The sequence below is a fragment of the Scyliorhinus canicula genome, chromosome 15 (assembly GCF_902713615.1).
Source record: "Scyliorhinus canicula chromosome 15, sScyCan1.1, whole genome shotgun sequence".
Lineage (NCBI taxonomy): Eukaryota > Metazoa > Chordata > Chondrichthyes > Carcharhiniformes > Scyliorhinidae > Scyliorhinus > Scyliorhinus canicula.
Genome location: NC_052160.1, coordinates 37,075,951 through 37,097,825, shown reverse-complemented (window position 1 = coordinate 37,097,825; position 21,875 = coordinate 37,075,951). Strand labels below are relative to the sequence as shown.

The 21,875-nt window shown below is 47.8% G+C and overlaps 1 protein-coding gene across 1 annotated transcript in view; it reads right to left on the bottom strand.

The window, feature by feature from the left end:
- myo15aa (myosin XVAa) overlaps window positions 1-21,875 on the bottom strand; it is a 205,720-nt gene that overhangs the window by 3,522 nt on the left and 180,323 nt on the right. The window contains 11 exon segments of the mRNA XM_038821008.1: window positions 1,479-1,619; window positions 8,192-8,325; window positions 8,922-9,055; window positions 14,702-14,835; window positions 17,932-18,092; window positions 18,232-18,328; window positions 18,855-18,932; window positions 21,285-21,303; window positions 21,305-21,377; window positions 21,517-21,624; window positions 21,627-21,646. Coding sequence (XP_038676936.1) covers window positions 1,479-1,619; window positions 8,192-8,325; window positions 8,922-9,055; window positions 14,702-14,835; window positions 17,932-18,092; window positions 18,232-18,328; window positions 18,855-18,932; window positions 21,285-21,303; window positions 21,305-21,377; window positions 21,517-21,624; window positions 21,627-21,646 — 1,099 coding nt within the window.

Genomic DNA, 21,875 nt, shown 5'->3' with positions numbered 1-21,875 from the left:
GGCCTGCATTTGGGCCAGTCGATATGGGGAAAAAGTTTGGAGGCAGCCACATGGATGCCAAGGTGGGCTATTTAACAGGCTCATCTTGGTGATGTGGGGCTTCATCTCAGTTGTAATTAAAATAGTAAGGCCCTCTAGCCCCATCACATCCCCTCGCCTGTCCCATACTCCCTATGCTACCTCATGTTCTCCACGCAAACCTATGGCCCATCATGCCCCCATGCCAAGCAATAGCACTTGCATGCCCATTCACCCACTATACACTGTACAGAACCAGTCAACCAAATTGTTGCTATAAACCACAACTCTTTGAAAAGCTGGCCTGGTTCCTCTAAAATTGTGGAGGACTAGGACACACCTATTCCCTCTATGGTTGGGAATGCAGGTTGCAAGCTCACAACCTGAACCAGCCTACACCCTTAAGTAGCACCACTGAAAATCAGAAACAGCAGGAATGGAATTCTGAATCGCAGAACCAGGGTCTGGCTGCTATTTTCACCCTTCCATGTCATCTCCCTCACTCTGAAAATGTAGCCCTTCATCACCAGACACCCTCAGTCTTCAATATGTTAATAATGTTAAGGGGAGTGTGAGGTGTCCTGCTGTTTGCCCTTTTGTTCAGTGCTTTAATTACACGTTATCCCTGAATAAATGCATAATCTAAACACCACTGCACTAATGGGATGGCTCCATGCCAGGGGGAGAAGGCTTAATTGCCCCGACCCAACTTCATGCAGCAGAATTGTTAAAATCCTGCATAACTGTTGATTATACTACTGGTGTAGGGCTTCTGCAACTCTTCCATCCAGGTAATGGCAATGAGCGCTAGAGCCCTGTGGAAATTCGCCGCAAAGGGCCGACCACATTGCAGATGCTAGTTTCTCAAAGGACCCGATTCACATCTAGCTAATCCATTTTATTGTGTAGACAAGGCCAATATTCCATGAAGTTTAGAAGAACAGGAGGTGATCTAATTGAAACATATAAAATATAAAATTCTTAAAGGATGTGACAGAGTAGTTCCTGAAAAAGTGTTTCCCTGACTGGGGAATTTAGAACATGGAGCTGCAGTCTCAGAGTAAGAGGTCAGCTATGTAGGAGAAATTTCCTCACTCAATGTTGCAAATTTTAGAAATTCTCTACCTTAGAGAGCTGTGGATGCTCAGTCGTTGAGTATATTAAAGATAGAGGTTAATAGATGTATTGGTACTGAAGCAATTAATGGATATGACCATAGTATGGGAAGATGAAGTTGAGGTAGAAAATCAGCCATGATCTTATTGAATGGCAGAGCAGGCTCGAAGGGCCAAATGGTCTACTCCTGCTCCTCTTTCTTGTTTTTATTTTTTCAACAGGGGATGCGCAAGTTCTGTGAAAAGGTTTCTGTGTAAAGGTGGACGTTTACCCAATTGCTTCCAAGTGTCTTTTCACTAATTGTAAGCAGCAACACTGAACATTTACACACAACCCTTACAAACCTGATCAAGCTGAAGCTGTGTTATTCTTTGTGACATCAAGTCTCCCAGTTTAATCTCCGCATATGGATAGCTGTTATTAGGACCTGCTTGCTGAGTAAGGGTGGACTGAACCTCCTTCAATGGAAAATTGACCATCAACTCCTGCAAAAAGGGGTCAAAATATACATTTTTACGGTTTCTGAAGTTACCCCTTCCAATTCCAGATGAAGGTTATCTGGTCAGGTGGGGAGAGATGGAACAGACGACTTGGGTGAGGGGGGAATGGGACAGAACATTCTCGTGGGCATTCTCACGATGCTGCTTCTTGTCAACTTGACAGGATCCTCATATCCAAACCCTCCTAGAGTGTGGACATGAACAGAATCTGGCACCATTCTCCTTTTCTGGAATTTGCATTCTTCAGATTCCAAGATTATTTCCTTAACTTGGATTTAGTCCACTACTTCCCCATCCTGTGTGGACCTGGGATATGGCTGTTTTGCAGTGTGTCTTCCCATTGGAAATTATGAAGATGTTCAAAACACTCCGTACATGACAGTATGTTAAAATGATTATTATCCCACATAGAATATCCAATTCATTTGTGTCATGTGACCCTCCCCAGCTCCATTAAAGCTCAACAAAAGGAACACTGTTGTCATCACCATATTTCTTTGACAACCAACTGGTGGGAGGGGGGAGGCGCTGCAAAGAATATCTGACCTAAATGTCAGGAGGCCCGGGATTGAGGCCAGCTGCAGAATGTCTGCATTCCTTCAACTGGCAAACTCCTCTTATGGAGGCCAGAATTCTGTCAAACTATTAAAATAGCCTTGAACTGGATGATCTGGATAGAGTAAGGTGTAGCCATTGGAATGGCCACTTACAACCAGGAACAGGGAAGGTCGCAAGGCATAACGGGAAAAATGGACAATGCGAGATTCAGGCAGGCTTAGAGCCTGAATGTATATTTGCAAGTGAGGAACCCAGACGATATCGAAACCCCAACCAATTTAGCATTTGATGGCCCATCTCCGCCAAAGGACTGATACTTGAGCGACCGATACAACCCCAGACATTTTGGCGCCACTCCCTGTACTCGGGAAGCGTAAACAACAGGGTCAATGACCGCTTAGGATGCACCCAGCCATCAAGGCACCCGCCCCTTTATTGGTTCGAATCGAACACAGCGATCAAGAATTACCCAATTAGTGGGGTCCAAACTGAAGGACCGCCCAAAAGAACGCGAAAACCCCCAAGGATAAAAAAAAGACAACCATGTGTTTGGCCTCTCTTGGACCTGGCGTTCTGGCAACGTCTTCTTCCAAGTGCAGCACCACCAGAAGCAAGGTCAAGTTCAATGCCCACAACCAGACGGATGAGCCTAGCTTAGCAGCAGTTACTTCTACAGACCCGATTGACCCAGAATCGAACAACGACCGCTGTTCTTCTGACCTAAGCCGGGTGCCTGAAGTTAAGTACAGGTTTTCATAGTTGATAGGTGTAGTTTAACGAGTAGTGTTTATGTTGCATGGTAATTGTGTGTGTAAATAAAGTCCCATTGATCTTGAACTAACTGACTGGTGTTTGGCTCTTTGATCGATATCCAGTTGAACCTTGTGGTGGTATCATTTGATACCTGGCAATATAATATTGATATCCAAAGAAAGGAGGGCTACCTCATTGATTGCCATATTTACAGTAGGTAAAAAAGGCAACAAAGGAAAGTGTGGATAAACCCTGTGACAACGAGGAGGTAACCCAATTTTCCAAAAGTGGAAGTTTGGGCTGAAGCTGACGGGGTCAGTGCAGGGAATATGACCATGTTTCACGGCTATTCATCAAGGCATTTCCCCAATTCCTTAAGTTATTAGTCACTGCGTTGCCCCAATTCGCTGGGTTATCGATCATACCTTTATTCTGGTTCCTCTTTCTCATCACAACTATACCTCAATTCCTTGAGTTATTAACCAGAGCATGGTATACGGAGGGGAGACCAAAGAGAAAATTGAGAAAATAGCTTGAAATTAAGAAATAATGACATTTTAAATATCTTGCACTGATACCCGGCACATACGTGACTATGGAGAAACCAATGGGAGATGCATCTGATAATTCTGGAACACGTAGTTTGAACAGGAAGAGGTGTAATTGCTCAATCGAGCCAGAGAACAGAGAAACTGAATACCAGAGCTGTGATTGACAACAATCTGTAGAGGGAATAAAGACTACTGTTTAACTGCTGGGAGGGACGGGATAAAAAAAGACAGATTTGCATTTATTTTTCCTTACAAATTTAGAGTATCCAATTCAATTTTTTCCAATTAAGGGGCAATTTAGCATGCCCAATCCACCTACCCTGCACATCTTTTTGGGCTGTGGGGGTGAGACTCACGCAGACACGAGGAGAACATACAAACTCCACATAGACAGTGAACCGGGACCAGGATTGAGCCTGGTTCCTCGGCGCTGTGAGGCAGCAGAGCTAACCACTGCAGCACTGTGCCGCCCACAGATTTACATTTATATAGTGTTTTTCTTAATTACTGGATATCTCAAAGCATTTACAGCCAATTAAGTACTTTTTGAAATGCAGTCACGGTTGTCAAGTGTAGTCAACGTAGGAAACAGCCGTTGATTTTTCTTCTGCAAATAGCAATGCTATAATGGCTGGATAATCTGCTTTTTGTGATGTTTTTTAAAAAAAATAATTTTTATTGGAATTTTTTACAGAAAATATAAAACATAACGACAAACAATGAAATGCAACAAAATAACCCATAATAACTGTAACACCCCCCAGACCGTATCGACGCATGTATCACATCCCCCCACCCCCCCCAACCCCAATGAACAACAAAAGAACTTAAAAATAAATTAAAATTAAATAAACAAACATATTCATCGTCTCCCCACCCCCTTTCCCTCCCCCTCCCCCCCTTTTCCCTCCCCCTCTTTTCCCTCCCCCCCTTTTCCCTCCCCCCCTTCCCTTCCCCCTTCCCCCCCCCCCCCTTCCCCCTTCCCCCTTCCCCGGGTTGCTGCTGCTGCTGTCCCCGTACCCTATCGTTGAGCCAGAAAGTCGAGGAAAGGTTGCCACCGCCTAAAGAACCCTTGTACCGACCCTCTCAGTGCGAATTTGACCTTCTCCAGCTTGATAAATCCCGCCATGTCATTGATCCAGGTCTCCATGCTTGGGGGCCTCGCATCCTTCCATTGTAGCAAGATCCTTCGCCGGGCTACTAGGGACGCAAAGGCCAGCACACCGGCCTCTTTCGCCTTCTGCACTCCCGGCTCCACCCCAACCCCAAAAATCGCGAGTCCCCATCCTGGCTTGACCCTGAATCCCACCACCCTCGACACTGTCCTCGCCACCCCCTTCCAGAACCCCTCCAATGCTGGGCATGCCCAGAACATATGGGCATGGTTCGCTGGACTCCCCGAACACCTGACACACCTGTCTTCACCCCCAAAGAATCTACTCATCCTCATCCCAGTCATGTGGGCCCGGTGCAGCACCTTGAATTGGATGAGGCTAAGCCGCGCACATGAGGAGGAAGAATTAACCCTTTCCAGGGCATCAGCCCATGTCCCGTCTTCGATCTGTTCCCCCAGTTCCCCCTCCCACTTAGCTTTCAGCTCCTCTACTGATGCCTCCTCCGCCTCCTGCATAACCTTGTAGATATCAGATATCTTCCCCTCTCCGACCCAGACCCCCGAAAGCACCCTGTCACTCACCCCCCTCGCGGGAAGCGAAGGGAATCCCTCCACCTGCCGTCTAGCAAATGCCTTTACCTGCAGATACCTGAACATGTTTCCCGGGGGAGCCCAAATTTCTCCTCCAACTCACCCAGGCTCGCAAACCTCCCATCAATAAACAGGTCCCTCAGCTGTCTGATGCCCGCTCTGTGCCAACCCTGAAATCCCCCATCAATGTTCCCCGGGACGAACCTATGGTTCCCCCTTAACGGAGCCTCCATCGAGCCCCCCACTTCTCCCCTATGTCGTCTCCACTGCCCCCAAATCTTGAGGTTAGCCACCACCACCGGACTCGTGGTATACCTCGTAGGAGGGAGCGGCCACGGGCCCGTTACCAGGGCCCCCAGGCTTGTATCTCCACAGGACGCCCTCTCCATCCGTTTCCATGCTGCCCCCTCCCCCTCCATCACCCACTTGCGCACCATCGACACACTGGCCGCCCAGTAGTACCCCGAGAGATTGGGTAACGCCAGCCCCCCCCATCTCTACCCCGCTCGTACAGAAGAGAACATATAAAGCACATACCCCCAACGTTCCCCACATACCCCACACCCATACCCAACAGACAAACCCAGCCGGAAACAGAGCAAAAAGAAAACCAGCATAAAAAAAACACGTGTCAAAATTGAAGAACAGCAACAGCGAAAACAGCAACGGCCATAGTGTGTCCCCAGACCCTAGTTCGAGTCCAGCTTCTCCGCCTGTACAAAGGCCCACGCCTCCTCCGGGGACTCGAAGTAGTCGTGCCGGTCCTTATATGTCACCCCACAGACGCGCAGGCTGCAGCATTCCAAATCTGACCTGCTTGGCATGCAGCACCGCCTTCGTCCGGTTGAACCCGGCCCGCCGCTTTGCCACCTCCGCACTCCAGTCCTGGTAGATTCGCACTACCGAATTCTCCCACTTGCTGCTCCTCTCTTGGCCCAGCGCAGCACACACTCCCGGTCACTAAATCGATGGAACTGCACCAGCACCGCCCACGGGGGTTCATTTGCCTTCGGCCTCCTGGCCAGCACTCTGTGGGCTCCCTCATGCTCCAGGGGCAAATGGAAGGACCCCGCTCCCATCAACGAGCTCAACATCGTGGTCACGTACGAAGGGAGATCCGACCCCTCCAGCCCCTCCACCAGGCCAGGATCCTCAAATTCTTTTGCCTCGTGCGAACGTCCAGCTCCTCCAAGCGGTCTTGCCACTTTTTGTGAAGTGCCTCGTGCAACTCCACTTTCCCCACGAGGACCACGGCTCCTCCTCCCGCTCAGCGGCCTGCTGCTGCAACTCCCGAATGGACACAGCTTGTTGGTAGTCGCATTCAGGGAGTCCAGCAACTCAGCCTTCAGCTCCGCAAAACAGCGCAGAAGAGAGGCTTGCTGCTCCTGCGCCCACTTCCACCAGTCCTCAAGTGTGCCGCCGGCCGCCATTTTGTCCTTCTTCCCCCGCGATTCTTGGGGAGCTGCTGCAGCTTTTTCCTTTGCCCCACTCCGGGTGAGCACCATAAATTATGGGGAATGCTCCTCTAGACACCTTCCCCCACCGGGATTCGTTGAGACAGCGCCGTTTGGGGCCCTCAAATCTGCCCAAAAGTCCTTAAGTAGCGGGAGCTGCGGTGCGGCTTATAAGCCGCAACCGGAAGTTTCCAAAGCTGATTTTCTGACCGCTCCACTCCTAGTCCAGGCCATCCACCGGTGGAGAATCTGAGAAGGAGTGTTCCCACACGGGGAAAAGTCCAAACCGCACCACTACGAGGCCTTCAAAGAGCCCCAAAGTCCGAAAATAGCGGGAGCCACTGAACGTGCAGCTTAGCTCCGCATCACCGCTACTGGAAGTCCATCCCCGCTTCTTCAATGGCCTTGGTGAGATCTTTTCACAGTTCTTCCATCTGCTGCTAGTATTCATTCAGCTTTCATAAAGGCCCTCAAGTCAGCTTGAGGCCTCTAAGCTGGCCCTTCCCCTGCCTGCATGCTTGCAGAGGCTTTTGTCTGCTGCTGCTTCAGCCCAATCTTGCACTGTTTCTGAGTGTCTGATAACCAAGAAACATAGTATTCCTGGGAGAAAGTACTCCTCGAACATTCACCTACGCCTTTTCATCAAAATTCCAACCCGTGCCGCCCAAAAAACAGCTCTTTTCTGTAACCTTGGGCAGGAGCTGCCTCTGTGTGATCACTCACTCCATGGTGCACACCGGAATTCTGGCGCTTTTTGTGATGTTGATTGAAGGATAAGTATTGGCAAAGGCACCAGGGAGAACTCCCCAGCTCTTCTTTGAAATTGTGCCATTAGATCTTTATCATCCACCCAAGCCTCGACTTCAACGTCTCAAGCAAACGACTGAACCTTCAACGGTGCCGTGCACCCTCAGTGACTTCAGTGCAGTGTCAGCTGTAGGGTTTGTGCTTGAGTCCTTGGAATCCTGTTGTTATAACCCGACCGGAGGCCACGGGGTTTGGACCATGAGGTTCCCCGAGCCCTCACCTGAATACAATCTTCCCCAATGAGGAGCCGGGGCAAAACTATTAAGCATGAAAAACAAACCCAGCCTGACTGTGGGCCGGGAGACCCGTCGAGCAGCAGAGTGTGTAGTTAAGCAAGTCTTATTAAAACTTTTTGTTCCAATCCAACGTTGCTTCCTTGTGGTCGCTTGCCTGGATCTTACACTAGTGATTCAGAGACAAGTGTGTTACCAACAGGACCACAGCTGACACACATCAACAGATGGCTGGATAAGTTCGAAGAGAGGAGATGGAAGATTACTCTGGGGTATAAAATCATCTTTAGGAATCAGGAATTATTTATCTGCAATTTCGCTCTCATAATTCAATGGGCAGGTGAAAAGAGAGTTGCTACATGAGCTGTGGCAGGAGATTCAGTGCGTGGGTGGGCTCAGTGATAGGGTTATGAATGCACAAGGAATGAGCTTGATTGACCTCATGCCCTTCCAATCTGTGGTTTTTAATAGACTTGAAATTTCTTTAGCAACTCACGTGAGTCTCCTTGTTGAGGAAATTGAGTCCGTTTTGGTTGACGGCCAGAATACAAGGGGCAACAATCGCACTGTTGCTGCTGCTCTGGATGTAGAAGAATGAAGATCCAAACATGGGGAATGCACTCACGAGCCCTGTGTGAAGAGAAACTAGGCACTGAAATAGAGTGAGAACATTGCGAATCAATCTCTGTTCACACGGTGAAACACAGGCTCAATGGGTGTGAGAGAGAGTTTGGGATCACTGCATAAAAAATACATGGAGACCCGACCCAACCCAGTACCTTGCCCCAGTGGGTAGACGTATGAGAGTCTGGACAGACTAGACAGAATCATGGATTGTATCAAACATCATTCTTTCCGTGCTTAATGTTTATGTGCAGAATTAAGAATGCTGTTGATGTTTCTCCCTTCCTCCGTAGGCCAGAAGCATTCAGGCCAGTTGGTGCTCTCCTATGCAGCCAGCACAGCAGAGTTTGAGATCTTTACTATCAGCAGCATTCAGTACTGCACTGTAATGCCAGCTATCACAGTTCCAATTTGAACCCAGCTATGATGGGAAAAGCCCTGTTCTCCATTCAGCATCTCCTACTTGAGGATGTAACTCATGTCAGAACAGTATTGATTGGGGGCACCATGTAGTGCATCAGGGTAAACTGCCATCTGTCGCAGCACGCGCCTATCTCCTGCTTAGTTACCAGCAAACTGTAATGCGCTGAGTAGACACTTACCAAGGAACTGGGCTCTGGCCTGATGAGAGCTGAGGGCCTGAACATGTTGAATATTCTGTGTCACCATGTTCAACCAGGGCTGTGGTCGTTGATGCCGATAAATCTGTGGGGGGATGTAATCCTGCACCTCACGGCTTAGAGAGACAGAAAGAGATATAGTAAGAGTCACACACAGTGGGTTACGGCAACTTACTTTTGAATAAATAAAATGTTATTCCCAACACTTAAGTATCAAACTGAACGCCAAAGGGATTTGTAGGTTACTACTTCACCAAACCCCACCATGGTCCTCACTTAATCCTACAATTTCCCCTCATGTCCTTTGGGACACTGGAGCCTCAGCCACCGAGGAGAGTTCTGGGTAGGCACTTAGGAGAGCTGGGATTAGACCTGCTCCACAACAGTATGTTGGTGCTTAAGGGGACTCAATTCCTGCGTTGTCCTAATCAAATTATATATAAACTACTGGTTCTCATGTAGCATTGCTCCTCAGCAGTCTAAGGTCCGGGGTGTGCTTCAGATGTTTGGCTGCCATGTTGGCCTGTACATTCAAACTGCTTGGAATTGCAGCAGAGGTTTTTCAAGTTCATTAAGGCCAGAAATTCTGCTCCTGGTGCTTGCTGCATTGCCACACAATTGACCCCAAAACCCCTGATATCATTGCAGCTTCTGCAGTAACAGTACCAGTTGCTACACAATGTAGAAGTTGGATTTTCTACAGAACATGCAGGGGGAAAAAATAATTGGTTGGCCCATGAAGACTTGCCTTCCGAACATGATTGCTTCCTGGAGCAGAAATGTATTAGTTCAGCTTCCTCAAGGAGCTGTGCACTGCCTAGTCTCATGTATGGTGTATGGTACAGGATAGATACAGAATTCAGATCCATCTTTACTGCCCCATAAAAAAAACTCCCAGGGCATGTAGAGCATTGGTTAAAGTTCAGGAGTAAAGCTCACATTACACTACACAGGGGGAGGCCTCAACAGAAGCCAACACAGTTCCAAAAACAAGTAGCAGGGCATAGAGTAAAGGAATAGTCTGGAACCTAACTTCAGAAACTGCAGCTAATGGCAAAACTATAAGAAGTACACTGGCTAAACCAAAGGAGAAAAATAATAAACAAGCAAATAAAGCATTAATATGGAGGGACAGGTTAGGGGGTATAGCCTAATTATGAGTTCTTTATAAAAATGCAAAGAGTGCAAGGAATAAACTAGATGAGCTACAGGCTCAAACGCAAATTGAAGATGATGGTTTGGTTGCTATTACGGAGACGTGGCTGAAGGATAGTCGGGGCTGGGAACTAAATATACCTGGTTATAAAGTTTACAGGATGGACAAGGAGGATGGCAGAGGGGGGTGGAGTTGCCTTACTGATTAGAAGTGCCATCACCTCAATAGTGAGGGAGGATATAATGAAGGGAAAGCATCCAGCGGAGACCATATGGGTGGAACTGATGAACAAAAATGGATCTAAAACTAATGGGTATTGTGTATCGACCCCCGGTAGCAGTTCTGAGGTGTTAGATTATATAAATGCAGAAATTAGGCAAGTGTGTAGCAAAGGCAGAGTAGTATTAATGGGGGATTTCAACTTACACATAGATTGGGAGAGGCAGATAAGCACCTGTCAGAAAGGTAGTGAATTTCTAGTATATGTCCGGGATAGATTCCTGCAGCAATATGTTCTAGATACAACAAGGGGACAGGCAATATTAGATCTAGTTGTGAGTAATGAGCCAAATTTAATTTGTAGCCTAACTGTGCACGAACATTTATCAAATAGTGATCACAACATTATTGAATTCAGTATAGCGTTTGAAAGTGAAAAGCACGTTTCAGTACTAGAACTTTAGACTTGGATACAGCTGACTTTAACAGAATGAAACCGAGACTGTCCATGGTAAACTGGGAAGATCTGTTAATGGGTTTAATGACTAACTGTCAATGGGGAATATTTAAAGAAACATTTAACGAGATATAGAGCAAGTATATACATTTGAAAGGAAAAGGCTCCATTTCACAAAGAAAACAGCCATGGACAACTCAAGAGATTAGGGACAGCATTAAACTAAAAGAAAGGGCTTACAAAAATGCAAAACATAGCACAGAACTGGACGAATGGGACGAAAGACCAGCAACGGGTCACAAAGCAACTTATAAGAGCCACTAAAAGGGATTATGAAAGGAAACTTGCAAGAGACATCAAAATCAATAAGAAGAAGTGTTATAGTTATATGAAGGGAAAGCGGGTGGTCAAGAGCAATGTAGGCCACTAAAAGCTGAAAATGGAGATATTGTCAGTGATAATACGAAAATGACAAGACATGCTGAACAGTTACTTTGTCTCAATATTTACAGTTGAAAAGGAGAATAACATGCCAGAAGTCCTGAAAAAATTAATAGTCAACAGAGGACAGGGACTTAATACAATTAAGTACAGTGTCAGTAAATAGGAAATTGATGGAACTATAGAATGACAAATCCCCAGGACATGACGGTTCCATCAGAGAATGTTAAAGGAAGTAGGGGAGCACATGGTAGATGCCCTAACTATAACCTTTCAGAGTTAGTCTAATATCTGTGGTGGGGAATTTGCTGGGGTCTATAATCAGGGATGGGGTAACTGAACGCCTCAAAAAACTTCAGTCAATCAGGGAGAGCTAGCATGGAAGGGAAGGTCATGCCTGAGACTAATTTTACTGAATTTTTTGAAGAGGTAACTAAGGTAGAGGACAGGGGAGTGTCTATGGATGTTATTTACATGTACTTCCAGAAGACATTTGATGAAGTCCCACATAAGAGACTGTTAAATAAGGTGGATGCCCATGGAGTTGAGGGCAAATTATTGACATGGTTTGTAAACTGGTTGAGTGGCAGGCCACAGAGAGTGAGGATAATGGGTGATTACTCTGATTAGCAGGAGGTGACTAGTGGTGTACCACGGAGATCTGTGATGGGGCCACAATTATTCATATTATTCATTAATGACTTGGATGATGGCATAGAAAGTCGTAACCAAATTTCCTGATACAAAGTTAGGTGGCATAGTAGACAGCCCAGATGATAGCATAAAATTGCAAGGACGTATTGACAGACTAGGTGAATGGGCGAAATTGTGGCCGATTTTTTAATTTTTAAAATTCATTTACAGGATGTGGGCATCGCTGGTTAGGCCAACATTTATTGCCCATCCCTAGTTGCCCTTGAGAAGGTGCTGGTGAGTTTCCTTCGTGCACCGCTGCATTTCTTGAGGTGTAGGTACACCCACAGTGCTTTTAGGGAAGGAGTTCCAGGATTTTGCCCCAGCAACAATGAAGGAACGGTGATATATTTCCAAGTCAGGGTGATGAGTGACTTGGAAGGGAACCTCTAGGTGGTAGGGTTTCCAGGTCATTGCTGCTCTTGCCCTTCTAGATGTTAGTGGTCGTGGGTTTGGAAGGTGTTGTCTAAGGAACCTTGGTGAGTTGCTGCAGTGCATCGTGTGGATGGTACACACGGCTGCCACTGTTCGTTGGTGGTGGAGGGTTTGAAAGTTTGTGGAAGGGGGAGCAATCAAGCGGGCGGCTTTGTCCTGGATGGTGTTGAGCTTCTGAAGTATTGTTGGAGCTGCACTCATCCAGGCAAGTGGACCATATTCCATCGCGCTCTTTGTGCCTTGTAGATGGTGGACAGGCTTTGAGGAGTTTTACTTGCTGTAGGATTCCTAGCCTTTGACTTTCTCTGGTAGGCATAGTATTAATGTGGCTAGTCCAGTTCAGTTTCTGATCAATGGTAATCCCTAGGATGTTGATTGTGGGGGACTCAGCGATAGTAATGCCATTGAATGTCAAGGGACGGTGGTTAGAGTCTCTCTTGTAGGAGATGGTCATTGCCTGGCACTTGTGTGGCGTGTGGCGCGAATGTAACTTGCCACTTGTCAGCCCAAGCCTGGATATTGTCCAGGTCTTGATGCGTTTGGACATGGACTGCTTTGTTATCGTAGGAGTCCGGAATGGTGCTGAACATTGTGCAGTCATCCGTAAACATCCCACTTCTGACCTTATGATGGGAGATCATTGATGAAGCAGCTGAAGATGGTTGGATCTAGGACACCACCCTGAGGAACTCCTTCAGTGATGTCCTGGAGTTGAGATGATTGACCCTCAACCACCACAACCACCTTCCTTTGTGCCAGGTATGACTCCATATGAAATTCAATGTAAGCAAGTGTGAGGTTATCCATTTTGGACCAAAAAAGGATAGAGCAGAGTACTTTCTAAATTGAAAGATGTTAGGTACAGTGAATGTCCAAAGAGACTTGTGGGGGGGGGGGGGGGGGGGGGGGGGGGGGGAGGGCTTCATGTGCATAGATCCTGAAAATGCCACAAGTGCAGAAAACAATCAAAAAGGCGAATGGAATGCTAGCCTTTATATCTAGAGGATTGGACTCTAAAAACACAAAAGTTATGTTGCAGCCATACAAAACCGTGATTAAACCCCACTTGGAGTACTGTGAGCAGTTCTGGGCACTACATCTTAGGAAAGATATATTGGTCCTGGTGGGAGTACAACATAGGTTTACAAAAATCATAGATACACAGAATAGACCGGTTTTCGCTAGAATTTAGACGATAAAGGGGTGTTCTGACTAAAGTATTCAGGATATTAACAGGGAAAGGCAGGGTAGATCATGCGTTCATGCTGCGGGGGGGGGGGGGGGGGGGGGGGGGGGGGGGGGGGGGGGGGGGGGGGGGTGAGAGGCCTCCACGGTGGTCTGGCCCGCGATTAGGGCTTACTGATCGGCCGGCTGGCTTGTCCTGGTGGGGGCTTATGTTCCTCCGTGTCGGGCCCTGTAGCTCGCCGCCATGTTGCGTCAGGGCCGTTGCGGAGAAGGCAATCCATGCGCGAATTCGCGGCGGTCGTAGTGTGCATGCGCGGACTCGCGCGCCCATTCTGATGCTGGTCTCGACAGCTGGAGCTGTGTGAAGCGCTCCAGTGCCATGCTGGCCCCCTATGCGGCGCAGGATCACTGCTCCTAGGGGCCTGTTGATGCCGTCGTAAAATGCGATGGCGTTTACGACGGCGTCAACACTTAGCCTCAGGTTCAGAGAATCCCGCCACATATCTCTGCAAAGCACGTATTCCTCTGTATCATTGGTATTTAAGGTGGATTGAAAGCTGAGATGGTTTATTTTCTAGTTAAGTGGGAATAAAGATAGCAATTAAGGGTATTGTATTTACTGTATTGAGTGGTATTGTTTAAAGGATAATTGTAAGTTATTTTCTGGTGTGATATTAAAGATTTTAATACTGTGTTAGTAATAAAGTTTGTTTTAATATACGATATCCTCTTTCTTCGTGCAATCATTCATGGAGTGAGGTATACTTTCCTCGCAGTCTTATAAAACTAAAACAAAATATTGGGGTATCTGTCCAGTATCCTAGCCACTATTGGGATCTGGTCTGGGATCGTAGTACCACACAGATCATTATAAACAGCACCACAAAGGACGGTTGGTCGCGATCTGGTCACAATTTAGGTACAGAGAGAAAGGCAACACGTTCATCCAAGCTCATGTGTCTACGACAACCTACTGTTCATTGTTTAGCTTTTTTTTTAGGATTGTGCCACTGTTGCATGAATCAATGTTTTAATGGACTGTGAGACCTGACTCCTTAACACGCGTCCATCAGGAGGTTAATCGGATTCCATGAGTCACAGGCACTGTAATTTCTGAAGGATCTCTGGACAGGTCTCCAACTCTGTGCCTATTAGAGTTTGTTGTGATGAACTCACATGGTGGGCAGGTAAAGACTGTCCTTTGCCCGATGTTGCAGAGCTGCCAACTTTGACACTTGCTGGAGCTGATTGTCACTCATCATATCCTGATTCAGAATATGCAAGAGTCCTTTCAGATAATCTGGAACAATCTGGATTGTAAAACAAACCCATTTATCAATAATATTTACAGGCAGATATCATACAAAACAAGTATTAATGTCAATGGACAAAAGCTGAAATATATTAATTTGCACTTTGTCTATTGATCTCTCATTGCGTTGGCATTGGATCCTGTGATAACTCGAACCAGGGCAGATGAATAATGGAGAACACAGGTCTCTGCAGCCAGTGGGCTGGGGAACACTGGCCACCACAGCCAGTGGGCTGGGGAACACTGGCCACCACAGCCAGCGGGCTGGGGAACACTGGCCACCACAGCCAGTGGGCTGGGGAACACCGGCCACCACAGCCAGTGGGCTGGGGAGCACTGGCCACCATAGCCAGTGGGCTGGGGAACACTGGCCCCCACAGCCAGTGGGCTGGGGAACACTGGCCACCACAGCCAGTGGGCTGGGGAACACTGGCCACTGCAGCCAGTGGGCTGGGGAACACTGGCCACTGCAGCCAGTGGGCTGGGGAACACTGGCCACTGCAGCCAGTGGGCTGGGGAACACTGGCCACCACAGCCAGTGGGCTGGGGAACACTGGCCACCACAGCCAGCAAGCTGGGGAACCACCACAGCCAGTGGGCTGGGGAACACTGGCCTCTGCAGCCAGTGGGCTGGGGAACACTGGCCACCACAGCCAGTGAGCTGGGGAACACTGGCCACTGCAGCCAGTGGGCTGGGGAACACTGGCCACCACAGCCAGCGAGCTGGGGAACCACCACAGCCAGTGGGCTGGGGAACACTGGCCACTGCAGCCAGTGGGCTGGGGAACACTGGCCACCACAGCCAGTGGGCTGGGGAATACTGGCCACCACAGCCAGCGAGCTGGGGAACCACCACAGCCAGTGGGCTGGGGAACACTGGCCACCACAGCCAGCGAACTGGGGAACACTGGCCACCACAGCCAGCGAGCTGGGGAACACTGGCCACCATAGCCAGTGGCTGGGGAACACTGGCCACCATAGCCAGTGTGCTGGGGAACACTGGCCACCATAGCCAGTGGGTTGGGGAACACTGGCCACCACAGCCAGCGAACTGGGGAACACTGGCCACCACAGCCAGCGAGCTGGGGAACACTGGCCACCACAGCCAGCGAGCTGGGGAACACTGGCCACCACAGCCAGCGAGCTGGGGAACACTGGCCACCACAGCCAGCGAGCTGGGGAACACTGGCCACCATAGCCAGTGAGCTGGGGAACACTGGCCACCACCGCCAGCGAGCTGGGGAACACTGGCCACCATAGCCAGTGGGCTGGGGAACACTGGCCACCATAGCCAGCGGGTTGGGGAACACTGGCCACCACAGCCAGCGAGCTGGGGAACACTGGCCACCACAGCCAACGAACTGGGGAACCACCACAGCCAGCGAGCTGGGGAACACTGGCCACCACAGCCAGCGAGCTGGGGAACACTGGCCACCACAGCCAGCGAGCAGGGGAACACTGGCCACCATAGCCAGCGAGCAGGGGAACACTGGCCACCATAGCCAGTGGGCTGGGGAACACTGGCCACCATAGCCAGCGAGCTGGGGAACACTGGCCACCACAGCCAGTGGGCTGGGGAACACTGGCCCCCACAGCCAGCGGGCTGGGTAACACTGGCCCCCACAGCCAGCGAGCTGGGGAACACTGGCCACCACAGCCAGCGAGCTGGGGAACACTGGCCACCGCAGCCAGCGAGCTGGGGAACACTGGTCACCATAGCCAGTGAGCTGGGGAACACTGGCCACCACAGCCAGCGAGCTGGGGAACACTGGCCACCACAGCCAGCGGGCTGGGGAACACTGGCCACCACAGCCAGCGAACTGAGGAAACACTGGCCACCACAGCCAGCGAACTGAGGAACACTGGCCACCACAGCCAGCGGGCTGGGGAACACTGGCCCCCACAGCCAGCAAACTGGGGAACACTGGCCACCGCAGCCAGCGAGCTGGGGAACACTGGTCACCATAGCCAGTGAGCTGGGGAACACTGGCCCCCACAGCCAGCGAGCTGGGGAACACTGGCCACCGCAGCCAGCGAGCTGGGGAACACTGGTCACCATAGCCAGTGAGCTGGGGAACACTGGCCACCACAGCCAGCGAGCTGGGGAACCACCACAGCCAGTGGGCTGGGGAACACTGGCCACCATAGCCAGTGGGCTGGGGAACACTGGCTACCACAGCCAGTGGGCTGGGGAACACTGCGCACCACAGCCAGCGAGCTGGGGAACACTGGCCACCACAGCCAGCGGGCTGGGGAACACTGGCCACCACAGCCAGCGAGCTGGGGAACACTGGCCACCACAGCCAGCGAACTGAGGAACACTGGCCACCACAGCCAGCGAGCTGGGTAACACTGGCCCCCACAGCCAGTGGGCTGGGGAACACTGGCCCCCACAGCCAGTGCTCTCAGGAACACCGGGCATCATGGAAAGAGATCCATCCTCTCAACATTTGTCCTTTCTTTCTTGTGAGGGAGCACTTAGTCCACTGTAAATACGCGTTGGCGATGCCTTGTCTGCTGCACTAAGTCTGGCAATGTGATAACTAAATACTACAAATTATTTTTTTCTCCGTGCCTTAATATTGCGGTTATGACAGTGTTACCGTTCTAGAGCTGGAGCACAAAATGGCTGGGACAACAAAAGGCAGAGGAAGAACAATAAAATCTATTTGTTTACCTACAAAATTTCTACACTAATTTGGAAACAAATACTTCCCCTGCATTGCAGCCTTGAGCATATCCATTGCCGTGATATCCCCAGTCCCTGGTTATAATCTAGAGTCACATACAACTCTTTATTACTGTGATATCCCCAGTCCCTGGTTATAATATACAGTCACATACAGCTCTTTATTACTGTGATATCCCCAGTCCCTGATTATAATATACAGTCACATTCAGCTCTTTATTACTGTGATATCCCCAGTCCCTGATTATAATATACAGTCACATTCAGCTCTTTATTACTGTGATATCCCCAGTCCCTGATTATAATATACAGTCACATTCAGCTCTTTATTACTGTGATATCCCCAGTCCCTGGTTATAATCTACAGTCCCATACGGCTGTTTATTAATATGATATTCCCAGTACCTGATTATAATGCACAGTCACACACAGCTCATTCTCAAACTTCAATGGTTGAAACCAGAGCACACGTCGGAAACAGAAAGTGAAGTTTTGATCAACTTGGTCCATTTCTGCAGCTACATCGAGGATGTAATCTTTCTTTTTCAGTGGATGCACATTTTGCCCTGAAATATAACATAGAGTATTATCACATGGGTCTATAGCGGACAGTCCAACCACACTTCTCTCACACACAAACTTTCCCCTCACATTGTCCATTTTCATTGCAACAACAGACACCAAGATGGTCTTTAAAGAGAATACCTTTGTTGGTGATAACAAACACCGAATATTCATCTGTAGCCTCCGGGTTTTGAAGTCCCATTTCACTGCAAAAATCTTCAATCACGTCAGCCGCAACCTGGACCAAAACAAATCAGCCAATCACTGTCACTGATTCTAATCATCTGGCAATTACAGCAAGATCTTCACAATTTTTGAACGGAGGAGTGAAAAGAGGGACACGAGAGAAGGGGGAGGTGGGAGGGGGTTGAGAGATGAGAGGTGGCAAAAGAGAGGAAGGTGAGAGAGCAAGAGGAAAAAGAGATGTTAGCTCAAGAGAGAGGAAGTTTGAGAAAGGGGGGGGGTACAGTCAGATGAGAGGTAGATGGGGTAGGGTAAGGGGGGGGGGGAAATCGGGCAAAAAGTAAAAGGGGTGTTGGGCAAGATCTGGCAAGAGAAGAGGCTGCAGGAGAGGCGGGGTGGTGTGGGGAGAGATATCTGCTCATCCCATATTTTACTAGTTTTCACTTCTTTCTTTGCAAGCAGGACATTTATTATTTTAGGTCCAATTCGTGAGCCACATTTTGGATGCATTGTGCTATTTCCACCAGCTATGCTGCCCAATTGAAGGTGTCTTCAATTATCCCTTTCCATTCTGGACTCACTGTGCAGGTTTTTATCTTCAGATGTCTGTCCATGTTACCAGGCAGCAAGAAGACTTGTCGTTTAGAGCTTCTCCCAGCCTAGGTGGAGGAACAGAAAATGTCATTCAAACAATCAAGAGAATGTAAATGTTTATTTCATTATCCTTTAAAAGATACAATATGTTTTGTCTGAACCATTCCCTGTGGCAAAGCATTCTGTGCTCTAACATTCCCTCGGAGTAAAGAGGTTTCTCTCAACCTCTCTCCTCAGGGAGAGTTTTAATTGACTAACTGCACCACAGATTCCTCAACTGCAAGCAAATAGCCTTTCCCTTTGCTCTTGTCAAAACCATTCATCATTTTAAAACATTATTAAATCTCCACAAAAGCCTTTCAGTGGGAACCATCCAAGTATCTTAAATCTCTACTCAAAACTATATTTCCCATCACCTGGCGTCATCTGGGTGTGTCTACCTTCTCTGTTCTCTCTGGCTTTAACATTCTTCTATAAAGGAGTTTCCAAACGGAATCCAGTCTTTAACTGTGACTTAACCAATGTTTAATACAAGTTTATCACTACTTCAGTATATTGTCTGTGGCTTGGAAAACACAAGTCAAACCCATTCCTGATTTCTGAAACCTGAACCTACCACCAAACCCCATTCCTGCCATTAAAAAAAAAATTAGCGTTTTATAATTTTTGTTTACAGAAAAACACAACACATTTTTCAAAGCACAACTGGTACAGTACAGAACAAACATTTCTGCAGATGTAAGAACAGACAAAGACAGGATAAATTCAGAACAACAGTTCTTAAGAACTAGGGCCTCTATTTAAAGACTGGATCACTCAGAAAATGGAGGGGAGGGGGAGAGGATAAGGCTAAATAAACATGATAGGATAACATATCAAGGCGCACACCTTTATGTATAGCAAGATCATGACTTGCAATATGTATCATGGAAACCTTGCACGAGCAGGCCAGATAAAGCGGAGCCTATAAATTTGAGATAAGGGTCACACACTTACGGAATGTATCAGACTAAGAACAGATCACAGACGTCAAGAATTCCATAGGGATACACTGCACGACTATTTTATGACAATTTTGAATTAAAGGATACTTGTCACAAATCCAGCAGCAGAGGAGATTTTTACGAGGCACAAAGGCAGGAATTTATACCGTCATTTTCATTAACGTCACAATTCTCGTAACTGGAAGATCCGAATTAGGAACAAAGGATCAAATTCTAAAGTCCTGTCAAATATCCTCTCCGCACCTGAACTACACCAGACCAATAGGATGAATCTTGACACAAGTCCATACGCAATGTATATAATCACCTTCACTACCATGCACTCTACGCACATCGACGATATAGCAGGATCAAACCTGTGTCTCAGACTCAGTGATATGCAAGCAGTGCAGTATCGTGAACTGAGTCTCCTTCATTCTATTGCATACTCCCATATACTACCCCATGTCTCTTTTCGCCAAATCGCAAAGTACCCAATGTACTAACGCAGGATCACAAGGAATCATAAACCTGCTAATTAACGGGGTAGGCTCTGCATAAATCATGATATTTTTCACCGGGGAAATAGAAGAGTCAAGGCGCAAAGTTGTCTTGTTAAGGATAAGTCTCCAAGTTGCAGATACTTAAAAAAGGAGTGTCTTGGAATATCAAATTGTCGGCGTAACTGCTCAAGGATGACACGGAAGCAGCAGTGAATTTATGTCCCAGCCTACAAGTGCCTCTATCGCTCCAAATATCGAATCGTGGGTGGCATGGTGGTACAGTGATTAGCACTGTTGCTTCACAGCTTCAAGGTCCCAGGTTCGATTCCTGGCTTGGGTCAATGTCTGTGCGGTGTCTGCAAGTTCTCGCGGTGTCTGCGTGAGTTTTCTCTGGGTGCCCCGGTTTCCTCCCATAAGTTCGAAAAGATGTGCTACTAGGACATTCTGAATTCTCCCTCAGTGCACTCGAATAGGCGCCGGAATGTGGCGACTAGGAACTTTTCACAGTAACTTCATTGCACTGTTAATGTAAGCCTACTTGTGACAATAAAGATTATTATACATTTCCTGTTACATTCTAACAATCCTATTATCAGTCACCTGTAATCGCATTTCCTAATCTAATAGGTTATGATAGGTTATTGGCTTTGATTGAAAGTTGCTTTTGTGCGCTCACAATTCTAGCTTACCAAGACCTAGCCAGATTTCCCATCACCTGCCTTACCAAACACCTGCAGTGACAGGGCAGGGCTTATCACCATTTAACTTTGGACATACTTCTGTTGAACACCTCACCTTGCCCCAACCCTCTTGGATCTTCCTGAAATTCTTGTTTTTTTAGGAGAAGAGAAGAAAATGATTGCCAAAAAAGAAGAGATAAATTAACAAAATCCTCCATGAATGAATTGAAGAGGAGGCTTGTTTCACTGACCACCATAGCTTTGAGCTCTGCCATCTGGGAACTGGGTCCTGCCACCGAACTGGAAAGTTTTCTTCAGGTTGTGATCACAAGCTTTAGCAATTCCTGCACACAGAGGTCAGAATCAGGCTGTTAGCCATCGCTGCTCTGCATATATTTTTGAAAACAGAAAATGGAGACGAGAAGTCATGAGCAATGAAGGTATTCACACCTGAACAAAATACAAATAGATAAGTTGGAGTACCTTGAAAACTGGAACCAGGCATCCTGTACACAGACTCCAGTAATTTAAAGAGGAAAGGTTTGAGCACTTCTGAGCACTTGTAATAGGCGGTAAGGATATAGAGCAGCTCCATCCTCGCTGAACACTATCACTGCAAAGACAATGGAATAACTTCAACAACTTGCTGATCTCATGAACTTGCATATTACAGGTGATCAATTCCATAGACTGCTCAGGTCCTTTAATCACCTTTGCTGTAGATATAGTAAAAAGAACTCAAGTCCCAGGGCAGAACTCCAGTTTACTTCTTTGAATAGTGTCTGTGGAGTTTTCCAGTCAGCCTGAGAGATCAGGCAGGGGCCCAGTTATGGAAGGCTGCG